Source organism: Eurypyga helias, unplaced genomic scaffold, assembly GCF_000690775.1.
Source record: "Eurypyga helias isolate BGI_N326 unplaced genomic scaffold, ASM69077v1 scaffold7677, whole genome shotgun sequence".
Lineage (NCBI taxonomy): Eukaryota > Metazoa > Chordata > Aves > Eurypygiformes > Eurypygidae > Eurypyga > Eurypyga helias.
The window spans coordinates 911-13,972 of NW_010259808.1; the positions used below are offsets into that span (position 1 = coordinate 911).

General features: G+C 42.1%; 1 protein-coding gene across 1 annotated transcript in view; it reads left to right on the forward strand.

Annotated features, from left to right (window-relative positions):
* Window positions 1–2,246: 2,246 nt before the first annotated feature.
* The window catches only part of LOC104511970 (unconventional myosin-VI-like), a gene marked incomplete at its 3' end in the record, with an annotated part of 28,961 nt that continues 18,145 nt past the window's right edge, over window positions 2,247–13,062 (forward strand). The window contains exons 1-2 of the mRNA XM_010154779.1: window positions 2,247–2,382; window positions 8,152–8,221. Of these exons, the coding sequence (XP_010153081.1) occupies window positions 2,266–2,382; window positions 8,152–8,221 (187 nt within the window). The remainder of the gene's footprint in view (window positions 2,383–8,151; window positions 8,222–13,062) is intronic.

Below are 13,062 nucleotides of genomic sequence, written 5' to 3' on the forward strand. Positions count from 1 at the left end.
AAATTAGTACTTTAAAAGCAAATGATAGGCTTGTGAAGAAATGAAGGCCTGGTTATATCCAGAAATAAACTCAGCTGTTTAGCAACTCTACCCGCGATGGCAGTTGTACTCTGAGGTCAGATCTGGCTTAAAAAACCTGTGGTGTGTACTAGAACTGATTTACAGCATCCTAAAGTGAAGAAAAAATGGCCAGCAGCCAATCGTGAGTGAATACAGATGTTGTTCTACAGGATTTATCGTACACTGCTGGCAACCCGCAGTGACGTTGGCGGGGTTTTGTGGAGTTCACGGGATGTGGCAAAAGGTTTGAAGTAAATAGAAGTGAATGTGACACTTGAGGTTTTAGAACATAAACTTTCTAGGAGTAATTAAAGTAAGTTAATATGCTCTGTTCAGGGGGGAAAAGTAAATTGCATGTTTTCCTGTATTAAATACAATGTTTTAAGTAGCATGAATTCCATGAGTAGAGTACACCAGAAGCATTTGTTAAAATCTTCATAAGCTTGCAAAGTGAACTGCATTCAGGGAGAAAGAAATCTGCTTAATTGTGCAAATTTAAACCAGGTATCAACACTAAATTAAGAACTCCATAGTTAGTTTTTTCCATCTCTTCAGAACATTACTTAATTGGAAAAGGTATTTGACTTTGCATTCTGAGTGTTTGCTTTAAAATTACTTTTTATCTTCTATCATTTCACATTAAAGTTAATGGCAGATTGTCTTATTCCTTGACAAGTAAGATGTTAAGAACAAGAGCATTCTCAAAGCAGTCACAGCCAGCCTCTTCCTTCTCTTCAAACCTCTCTGAAGTCCTCGGAGGCAGCAAAAACCAATTTATGTGCAGCATGTCCCAGCAGATCCTCAGCGGGACCAGTGTCCTTTGCTGCTCATGGCTGTACAGCTTTTGGGTGGGCTGATGACTCTTTTTCCTTGCCGCGTGGCAAAGGGATCTGCAGCGTTCCCTGGTTGTGAGAAACTCCTGAGCTCCTTTTTCTTTTCCCACATCAGAAGGAAAAATGTGGGACGTTTTCTAGCTTACAGACTCTTGGAGCCTGCTGCCAGTGTTTTCTTTGCTGATTGGCAGGCTCGTTTCGTTCATGCTGAAAGACGCAAGTTACACCTTAGTGATATGAGGTACTTTTCACAAATATTGAAATCACTAAAACATGTCGGTTTACTATGTGAGTCAGTTCTGGAGAGGAGTAAGAAATGGCCAGGAGAAGTGAGCCTTTCCAGCTCACTGTATGGGCTCCCTATTCTTATTAGGGTAAGGATATAAAGTATTTTGGGGTTTTTTTTTTGATTTTTTTTTTTTTTTTGGAAGACCAGTTCAGCGTATTTGAAATGGCACGGTTAGCCATTCAGAGTGTGCCAATCCTGGCAGCTTTCCTGAGCAATCCTTTTTCAATGAGCATTGCATGCAAGCAAACACTCCTTTTAATGGGGAGCTTAGTTAGCTGCATAACTGGAGGAGCCTAGGGTTTGAGCGTCTCGGCCTTTGCCTCTGTTTCACTTGCAGACCGTAGATTCCTCTGCAGTGATTTTTCACATCACGTGTTTATAGAAAGTAAGGTTGGTGTTCCATAAGAGGCAGAGTTGTAATATTCTAATAGCAGAGGTCAGGCTCTCAAAAGCTTGTAATATGCTAAATCAATTGTCACTGAATATATTTGTGGGTTATTTAAGAGCCATAAGCCCAGCCACTTGAAAAGAGCAGGCACATTCATTCATCTGAAATGACAAGAGCCTGTGTTTCTGCTCACATGCCTTGACATGTGCCTCTTACAGGAATTCCAACTATTTGCACACCAAATCAGGTACAGCAAGTGTCCCACTGTGTGCATATATGTGTCTGTGCATACATGTACACACACATATATGTATGTATATACACGCTCCTACTATCGTCTCAGCTTGGAATGTCTTGTGCTTCTATTTTGGTCGTGAGATAGACCCCCATTTTTGTTCACAAGTTAGGGAAACTGGGGAAAAGAGCTGCAGGGATTAGTCTGTGGACTCCCCAATCTGTTCTTTGATCTTCTCCGTACCCAGGTCAGAGGTGGTCCTCTGTAAACAACGTGTCACAGGTTGGAAAAAGGCTCATGAACGTTGTCCCGACAGGCTGGGTACTTCCACACGGAGTAACAGGAATAAACATAATAAACTACAGTGTGTATAGTGAATCTTGATAGCTTACTAAATTCGTATGCAAACTTTTTTGTTTAATTTTTATTTTCTTACAGGAAATACTGGATAGATCCCACAATGGAAGACGGGAAGCCCGTTTGGGCTCCACACCCAACTGATGGGTTTCAGATGGGGATGATAGTGGACATTGGCACTGACAACTTAACTATTGAACCTCTGAATCAGAAAGGCAAGGTAAGTGTTTCTCACAAGCAAAGGAACAGAGGAAAGCCTTACAAAAACTGGTTTACCAGTAGGCCAGATCTTTACTGGTATGTACCATTACATACAACCCAAAGGAGCGGGAAACCTGTTTTCTCTGGCTAAGAATCTTTGTTTAGGTTTAGCTTGCATTGCAAATGAAATGTGCCACTGATGAGGAGTGCTTTCTTTCTGTCCGTTATCTGCATGTGCTCATGAAAGAAGGATTGAATCTGGAACAGGTTGCCCAGAGAAGCTGTGGATGCCCCATCCCTGGAAGTGTTCAAGGCCAGGCTGGATGAGGCTTTTGAGACGCCTTGTCAAGTGGAAGGTGTCCCTGCCCATGGCAGGGGGGTTGAAACTAGATGGTCTTTAAGGTCCCTTCCAGCCCAAACCATTCTGTGATTCTATGATTCTATCTCCGTAGCCATTTGATTCAGTACTGTATACTTAACCAGTCTCTAATTTAGAAAAATTAAGAGTCTACTGCTGAGATTTAGCTTCTCTCTTTTCCCTTAGGTGCAGAGAATGAGTGTCCTACAGGGGTGTCCTAGTCTCTGGCTTAGATTAGACACCTTACTGTTAGACTCATAAAGACTGAGTGATGAATCCTCTTATCTCGAGTACCTTGAGAAGTAACACAATGTCAAACAAAAGTCCTATGAATTGCTACATCATATCAAAGGCAAAATAAAAGTAACTTTAAAAATGGAGTCCTGATTCATCCTAATTAGTGTGTTCCAACTGTTTCATTTATCATGACATCTTTCAGATTCAATATGTTGTAATTAAATGACGTTTTTTACAGAAGTACCTTGTATCTACCAATTATCCTAATTCAGGTGGTCAGCATCCTGTTTTTTACTAGCTGGAATAAGATCAGACACTGTTTTAAAAGTTGTGATTTTTGACTGTGAGTATGTGATACATGCCCTTTCTAACAGCTTTGTCCTTTCTGTGTCTTAGGTGTGAAGAGACAATTTTTTTTGTTACTACTTTTTTCACGCCAGCAATAATAGAGAATGCTTTGTCACAGGTCAGAAGGTTATGCAGCAGTTTTTCCTTTGTTTGTAGGCTTTCTTTTTTCTACATCTTGGAGAGGAAGTTCATTTTGCTTTCCGTAGAAATATAAAGCAAATGTAATGTCTGATTTTTGTGTGTGAGAGATAAAGTCTGTAGGGTTAGAGGAGTAGTATGTGTTCCTCAGTTTGGGGAAGAGAAAATTATTCAGAATATTAACTATTTCAAACCGGTGTCTAAGTAGTCATTAACTGACTGGAAGATTTTGGCACCCACCACTATTTCTGTTTATATCCCCACACGGTTCTGATGTGATCAAGAGCATAAGTCTGTATATTTGAACAGAAACAGGCACTAAGAAGGTTCCTGAGCCTCCATTTATTTCTAACATCTGCTCCTTTCAGGAAGGTTTGGTTTTGTGTGTTTGTTTCATTTCTTTTTTTTTTTTTTTTTAAAACCAAAAAAACCTAAAATACAAATATTTTGCTTCATGGTTCCCAACAAACAACCTCTTGTCTAGAAAGTTTGTTATTCTGCTGTTTACTGTTTTCTTGAATTAAGCAGATCAATTAAGGGCAAATGTTCATTGTTCCCTTAGATGAAACACTGCACAGTTTAAATACCGTTGAGATTATGGTCCTACATTTCTAATTATCTAACTTCCTTCTGTTAATAGGGGTGGAGTAAAACATTTTTCTGATTACCTTCTCAGTCACTTCAAGGTGTCATTGGTTTCTTTTTATAGTGAAATGTTTCTCATTGCTTCTTGCCTTTTAACGAAGAGTCTGTTGTTGTGTGCTTAGACCATTAATTTGAAGTAGTCAGCATTAATACCCATTATTATCAAACTTCGTTTACTTAAAATGATAGTTCAAAACTGCTGTTCCGTAAGGAGTGATCCAGCAGTTCCAGGTTGCCCATGATAATTACAGGGAGGAGTAACCTGATCTGGTAAACATACCTGGGCAGTGTCACTTATTATTTTTTAATCTGGGTCATTAACATGTCATAGGTATTCTCTGTAGGTGCTGGTAGTTTACCAGAGATCACAGCCTGAAAAGAAAATGTGTATGCATATGTTTGATTATTGCCTTTTATGCCACTTAATGGTTAATTAAAATATGCTGTTAATAACTGCAATAAAGGCTGCAAGGCAGCAGTTTTATGATGTCTTCAACTCTCCCCTCCCTTCCCTACCTGTAGCTAGCTTTGACCTTCCTGAGCTGTGCGTGCCACAGGTCAGAGAATGGATCCACCTTAAAAATGAAGAAGTGGAAAGTTTTCAGGATGGCAGGAGGACAAGGACCTGAGGCCTTCGTGGCCGTAGATTGCTCTGTATTATGAAAGCAAGTCACCCAGTCCAGACTGGGTGAAGGTAGTTGCCCAACACACTGATTTACCTACAAACCAGCAGGAGCAGTTTGGAGTACGGCAGCCCACGCAGGGTTAAGAACGGCGTTTCCGTGTGGAGGCTGCGTTTCTGAGGAGAGGTTGGGATCTGAGTCACCTTGCTTGCCTTGTACCAGAAAGAGTAAACCAGAAAGTGTTATCAGAACAGAGCATGCGTGTGTTACACTGTGGGAGCTACTCCCCAAAAACTAGCTCATCGGCTTGCAAGGCTGATAAATGCCATGACTGGAAGGAAAACAGAGCAGCTGGAGAGTGGTTTGCTCATGAGCATCGTCCCACGTCGGGCTGGAGCGCTGCCCTGAGGATGGGCTCCAAACCAGAGCAGGGGCCCGGGGCTGGGGACCCTGTCACGACTCCCACCAGCAGTCGCATGCTGGTGTGCAAGAAAGGAGGCAGGTAGAAAGGCAGCCAGTTGTTAACTAGTGTTGCATTTACATTTCGCTTGGAGTGGGCTTTTCTGGACTTCCTGGGAATCCTAACTCAGATCCTCTTGCATGTATCTTACTTTGTTGTGCTGCGTGATGCAGGGGAGAAGGCGAATGACAGCGGAATTGCCAAACAGGGAATTTACTCTTTTCCTGGAGGTAGAAAATGTAAGGAAAGCAATTAGAAAGAAATGTCTCAGAGGGACTTGCACCCTGAGATGTTATCCCAGGATCCTCAAGGCACTGAGGAGTTTCCTAGAGCATCAGCAGTAGCGAGTTTCTGGCAGTTGTTGGGAGGGCGTGTGGTGCTGCAGGTACCTGCTGACACCCCTCCTGCCATCTGCTCTGAGGCACCTCATGGCTCTGCGCCAGTTCCGAAGGGTCACGGAGGGCTTTCTGGGGCACCTGCTCTGGTATGCTGTGAATAACCAGAAAGGTATTTTCCTGGGCTAAGTACAAAGGAATAAATTTACTTTGAAAGTAAGGATCAGAATGTCCAAAGTTCAGCGTTTGAGGCTGAGGGAGCAGTGAGGGCAGCTTGCTTGAGCCAAAGAGACGAGTTCTTGTCTGTCTTACACAGCGGTTGTGCTCCTTTAGGGTGGTTTGTGAAACACGGCTGGGAGTGGGGATGTCTCCTGCCTGTATCTGGAAGGATAAAGGGAGGCATGGTTACACGTATTGGGTTACATGGTAGAAAGAAGATACTGCTTGAATGGAAAGATATCTTTTTTCACTCATCTAGTTTCTGGGAGAATAGTTAAGATTACCGTTGGTTTTCCAGGGCTGCTTCATTACAAAGAGGGGAAAAAAAGCCCCTCTACAAATCCCCCCCAGCTTTCAGATAAGTCTTCTTCATATTGCTTATTTGTTTTATCACACCTGAAATATCCTAGAAATTAATTCACAATTCACATTAAGCAAAAATAATGAAGGAGGACATAATACAGCATGAATTCTCATTATTTTTCTCATTGAAATTTGTCTGGGATCAGAAGGTTGAGTGGTGAGGACATTGAAAAAGCTCTTCTTTCCTCTTTTGGGATCGCTCTAGTATGGCTGGTTTTATATCCATGAAATGTTAAAGTGCCAGAGACTTGTGACGAGCCTTACAGAATAGCTGGGTGTCGTGTACGTTCTCTCCCGTGGAATTAAAAATTCTGTTGTTGTTACTGGTTAAACTTGGGTTACACATCAGCACACAAGAACGAGAAGTGGAGTTAGATTTTTGTGAAGCCAGTCATGCCGGTTTTAGACTTTTTTCCCACTGTTTCATGCACAGTGAACTGATGATGTGGGAATGTGCTGTGTTCAAATATAGCTTTGCCCGGTGAGATATGCCTTGGTCGGTGACAAACCTGCAGAGAAAATGACTAGGATAATATGTTTGAACTGCAGTATTGTGAGAGGGGGAGATCTCTGCCCTGCTGAAATTCTGAACAGCAGCTGGCAACTTTCTGAGGCAGGTAAATATGCTCTGGTCCTCCACGATTCCACCGGGCTCTGATATTTTGGAGGAGGTTGGTCTGTGGGACGTTCAGACATTCCAGCATCATTGAGCAGCTCTGTTTCCCTAAGGAAAGCTTCTTGTGCATGGTTTTCTGCATTAGATCCTGATAAGGGGATGACAAAATATAATTTATTATGACTACAAATGGTGTATTTTATCATAACTTGTACGGAAGGAGTATTGTAGACTTACTGTGTTCCGACTGGCAGCAATTAATTTTGCTCCAAGACATTTTTAACCCTTCCCACTTCAGAGAGAGTTGGAATTTGTAGCTCTTCATGATGGTGTAAGCTGCAAGAGCTCTCACGTTGTGTCTGTTGTGCTGGAGCAAGTTGCTGTATTCCTCCTAAACGTCAGCGTGAGATGTTTCTCCTGGGATTGCCTTGCTGAGTACGGTGCTAAGCAAGCAAATGTGTTTGTTTGTTGAGTTCATTCTTTAGATCCATTTGGTTGCCTTTTCAAATATTAGACTAGACTTCTTGTCTCCATTTCCATAGGGAAAAGGAGACTGTGCCGGCAGCAGCACGGCAACGGTTGTGTTTAATTGGTGCAACAGGGTTTTTGTTCCTTCATAGGTAGCTCAAACAAGCTATTACTACAGTCAACAAAAAAAGTATAATTACAAGCCTACCTCTCACAACAGGTATTTTTGTGCAGAGGCTGTAATAGGTCTGTGCTGGGATGTTCTTCCTTCCTTTTTACAACAACATAAATTCTGGAGAATAAAGAAAAAACAAAGTTGCTTTTGCTATGATTTTTTTCAGTTGGACGTGAACCCTTGATAAATGGCTGTTTTGGCTGTTTTATATAACTGGAGTACAGGGGTTGAAGGAAGGTCTTGTTTTACTGTAATGCTGATCTGTTGAAGAAAAAAACCCAACAAGTAACAACCAAATCTACAGTATTTGGGGATACAGAGGGTATTATGTTTGGAACATTTATATTTTAAGGAATTTTTTAAAACAGCATATGATAATGACAGCACAGTCTTTGGACTGAACAAATGTTTTTTATTCTTCGTGCTTCTTTGCAAAACTGAGGAAGTTGTGTGTCCTTTGCAATGCTGTTCCCTTTGCAGTACTCTTTTTTCTTAATCCTTATTTTTTATATTACCCAATATTACATGCAATTTTGGAAACGAGCATCAAATGTTATTGCAATAAAAATACATATTACAGTTACTGCATTTTTATGATGTAGTCTAGTAATGTAAATGCAGCAGCTCCTAGCTGCACGTTGTAACTCAGTAAAATTTCCAATGCTGAAGTATAAAGTTGGCAACTGCATTTTAAACCAGGCACAATTACAGTGGCCCTTACTTGTGTCATCGCATCAGACATCTCTGAACTGCATTTCTGTTTTTATGGAATTCTGACAGTGTTAATGTTTTTCATCTGACAGACATTCCAGGCTGCTATCAATCAAGTGTTTCCTGCGGAAGAGGACAGCAAAAAGGATGTAGAAGATAATTGTAAGTTATGAATTTAAAAATAAATTATGCATTTGAAAAAAAAAATCTGTGTAGAAGAGAGTATCGTTTCCTTACAAGCTTCCTGTTTCTTCCTTGTAGCCTTTGTTTTGCTTCTTTGCTTGAATTTATGTATGACTTCTACTGGTCCTTTAAACCTCTTAAAGTAAGCCCATTTTAAACATCATTTACTGTGTTTGTTGGTTTTCAGTTGAACACTTCAGAGGAAGTCACAGTTGTGTTATTCCCACATATAACTGTCACTTGACTTCAGATATGTATCAGATGTCACCTAATGGCATCAGGATCGACTGCATTTAGCGTGATGGGGGTTGACTATAGCTTTTAGAGTGCAGCAGTTGTTAATTAGTTGCTTTATCAGCAGCTGTATTGTACAGCATTTTCCGGAATGTTGCCCGTTTCTCAGATAGCATTCCTGTGGAAATACAGGTAATTGAAAATAAATTTTAAGATAGAAATATTAAATATTAAGATATGAATTGAATATAGGAGTTCTGTTGGAGAAGGAGTTTTGAGGTGAACTTGTGTAATAAACTTCAGTGTTGATCTGCAGGGACTTTATTTTGTTAAATATAGTTACATGTGTGGAAACAAACACAGTATTCAAATCTGTGGAAAGGGGAGAGGGTGCCAAGAAAAGTGAGTAAGCACTAGCATCAGCTTTTAGAGAACTGTTAAACAAATATTTTGCTGCTGTTGGTCTGTGTGAGCAAATCACAGAGCCTCTCCTGTCTTGAAAACCTTATCAAGGCAATTCTTTTCAACGTTTTCCATGGTGTTTACTGGCTGGAGAAAATACTGATACTTTTGCCCACCATTTACAAAGTTATCTTCTACTGTTCTTCTTTGACGCTGCCCCATATGACATCCCTGTCTCTAAATTGGAGAGACAGGGATTTGACGGATGAACCACTCAGTGGATAAGGAACTGGCTGGATGGTCGCACTCAGAGAGTGTTGTTAGTGACATGGATGGTGGGATCGAGTGCACCCTCAGCAAGTTTGCTGATGACACCAAGCTGTGTGGTGCGGTTGACACACTGGAGGGAAGGGATGCCATCCAGAGGGACCTGGACAGGCTGGAGAGGTGGGCCACTGCCAACCTCATGGAGTTCAACAAGGCCAAGTGCAAGGTCCTGCACCTGGGTCGGGGCAATCCCAAGCACAAGTACAGAAGCTGAACATGAGCCGGCAGTGTGCGCTGGCAGCCCAGAAAGCCAACCGTATCCTGGGCTGTATCAGGAGAAGCGTGGCCAGCAGGTCGAGGGAGGGGATTCTCCCCATCTACTCTGCTCTTGTGAGACCCTCACCTCCAGTACTGCATCCAGCTGTGGGGTCCCCAGCACAAGAAGGGCATAGACCTTTTGCAGTGAGTTCAGAGAGCCACGAAGATGCTCAGAGGGCTGGAGCAGCTCTGCTATGGGGACAGGCTGAGAGAACTGGGCTTGTTCAGCCTGGAGAAGAGGAGGCTCCGGGGAGACCTTATTGCACCTTCCAGTACCTGAAGGAGGTCTACAAGGAAGCTGAGAGGGGACTTTTTACAAGGGCCTGTAGTGACAGAACAAGGGGTAACAGATTTAAATTGAAAGTGGGGAGGTTTAGATTAAATATCAGGAAGAAATCCTTCATGGAGAGGGTGGTGAGGCACTGGAACAGGTTGCCCAGAGAAGCTGTGGATGCCCCATCCCTGGAAGTGTTCAAGGCCAGGCTGGATGAGGCTTTGAGCAACCTGGTCTAGTGGAAGGTGTCCCTGCCCATGGCAGGGGGGTTGGAACTAGATGGTCTTTAAGGTCCCTTCCAACCCAAACCATTCTATGGTTCACTTAAAGTTGAGGCTAGGAGTTTGAAAGTTGTTCAGGTGATTTAACCACAATTCCTGTTTTGAAAAGGGGTTAGCGTTTCTATCTTGTGACAGGCAATACAGCTGTTACCGTTGCTTCATAGGGAAGAAGATGGTGAGACCTGTGGCTTGTGATCTGACGGTACAGTGTCATTACAGGTGGAACCAAGCTGGTAGCCTTGTTCTGCAGTTGCATTTATTTTTGCAAACATTACTTGGGTTGAAACTTTTCAGAGCTGGTATCTGTATTCTCTGTACATGATGTTTGTTAGGGAAGGGAAATCTGTGCATCCACCAGAGTGATTTTACTAGGGTATCCTGGCACCTCAAGGTCCTAGTGTCAGGGAGTTGAAATTTGGAATCAGATTATGGAAATAATTTGAGACTCCAGCAAAATACACTTTTAATTAAGTTAAAATAGTCTTTCTATTAGAGAAATTGCCTTCTTTGGCTTACTGAGTACAATGTAAGATTTTAAAAATGCTTTGGCCTTTTCTAATGTATTCTCTCTTTTTTGCTTAGTAGTTGAGGTTTATCTCCATGATACGTGAACCCCAAGTTCATTTTCCTTCTCTGACAGAGTGCATTTATCTTTAGCACATTGCTCTTTAAGTGCTTTCAGTCAGTCTCTCCTTATAATACTGTTCTGAAGAATCTTGAAAAACTAGTTAATAATGCACTTAGCATTCCAACCTATGCTTTAGTGATTAACTCCCTTCTAGGAAGTAATTTGCTGAAGTATTGCTTTTTTGCACCCTTAGTCTTTAATATCCCAAATGCATTTGCTGCAAGGGACACCTTTTAGAGGATCTAGCCCTTCCTTAAATGTGAATCTTCAGTACATATTGCAAACAGTACAGAGACAAAGCATTTACAACTACCTTTTTTTGTGATTCACACCCTTTTTCTCCCTGCTGGCCCCAAGCACCATTCAGTTTTTGGGGTTCGTCAACATATGTGAAGTTTTCAATTTTTATTGCCAAGAAAAAGATTTTTTTTTTCCTTTGAAATTTCTGTGATGAAACAGTTTAAAGGAAAATGAAGGGGGGCAGGGGATCAGGTAAGTATCTTATAAAAAATAGTTTGAGCCTTGCAATTACTTGATAAGAATATTTTCCATACAAAGCCTGCTTCATCATGTGCACAGGAGAGCTGGTGTGAGTAAATCTGACGTTGATATTTCCTTGCTTTTTGTGCCTGCCTTTACTGCTGTGAACTTTGTGTGTGTCTGAGTAAATATATGGTCTGTTAAATGCACATGCATACACTGGTTATATTTAGGCATGAGCCATATGAATATTCTGAATTGTCTCTAAGGTGACTTCTTTTGCCTCTGGATATGAATGTCTCTTTTAAAGGATTTATTTTAAGAAGATGCATTTTAAAGTTGCTGACAGAAGCCTTAGTTTGCATGTCTTGAATGAAGGCAGCCACATTCCCTCAGGGAGCAAGCTCCCATTATGCACTGAATCTGCAGGTATAACTGCTTTAAGGCTGGAATCCTTTTGCAAAGTGAGCACTGGGGATGCACTGAAGTCTCGGGTCCTTTGTTGTTTAGATAATTATCAAGTTTTTATTAGGATGCTTACCTGATGACTCTTTCCTTTGAAGCATACTGCAATGAAGTCAAAGGATAGGATCGTTTAAGTGTATGTAGACGATTAATGTATAGTAGTTTCTGAACTCAAGACTGAGAATCTAAGTGACTTAAAAATTTGCAAACTTTGAAAGTTAACACCCTGCCCTTCACAAGGCTTACACAAGGGGAGAAGGAGATTTTAACATTCATTAGAGCAGGCAGGAGTTTCTGGCCTGTTTTCATTCTAATGTCTCTTTCTCTTGGGATGAGCTTGTTAAAAGAGGTGAAGGCAGAAAGAGGTGGAGGCAGACCTGCAATTTGTGGTCCAATTTTCTCAGCCCTGGGGACTGAGCGTGCCTGAGGACGGGAGGAGGAGAAGTCTTGGGCACCTGCACTCAGTTGCTGCATGTACCAGTGATAGTGTGGTTGGTGGGGATGTGGATCTGCTGGGATGACAGGGAAAAGTCTGTGGTGGTCAGGACCAGGGTAGAAGATTGACAGCAAAAACTCAGATACTCTTGAGAAACTCCCATTGTCCTTTGCCAGTATCATTTGTTTCAGCAGAAGGAGCATTGAAGGATTGGTGAGGCACTGGAACAGGTTGTCAAGAGAAGCTGTGGATGCCCCATCCCTGGAAGTGTTCAAGGCCAGGCTGGATGAGGCTTTGAGCAACCTGGTCTAGTGGAAGGTGTCCCTGCCCATGGCAGGGGGGGTGGAACTAGATGGTCTTCAAGGTCCCTTCCATCCCAAACCATTCTGTCATTCTATGATTCTGTGTTCAGAGCTGCTTACTGAGCTTCAGGCATGCTGGCAGGGCAGGATGGTAGGCAGGTTGACTTTAGGTTGAAAGAACCGGCAGCCTTTCTTGCACATTGGTGTAAGCAGGTTGGAATACATTTTTCTATGCTGAGGTCCTGAACAAAAGGCATCAGTCCAACTTGAGAAATAACTTTGTTGGTCATTATAGACAAGAGGTGCATATGTGGCCCTTGTGTGAGGTGCAGGGTAGCAGTGACTATTGCAGGCACAGTACTTGCTCCAGCAGCAGTCAGATGTGCTAATATTGTAAGGTTTGCCAGTATGGTTGTCAGTCAGTTGTACCTAGACAAAACAGTGTTGTGCGCTTGAATTATAAGTGGCAGGAAAAAGAGGATTGAGCATATTTGAAAACAGAGGCTGTGTAAAAAGCAGTGCCCCTAGTTGGTTTAGGGATAGTGATGCCTGCTGCTGCCTCTAGACATTGCTTCCTGATTGAATCGGTGGATGGAAACAGCTGAAAATCACCAGGAACCAGCAGTTATTGTAAACGTCAGTTGGGTGGCATTACCCTGGGGACACTGTGGCCGAGATCGGAGAGGGGAGCTGTAAGGAAGGAAGCAGTTAGTGTTAGGGATTTTGGTAGGCA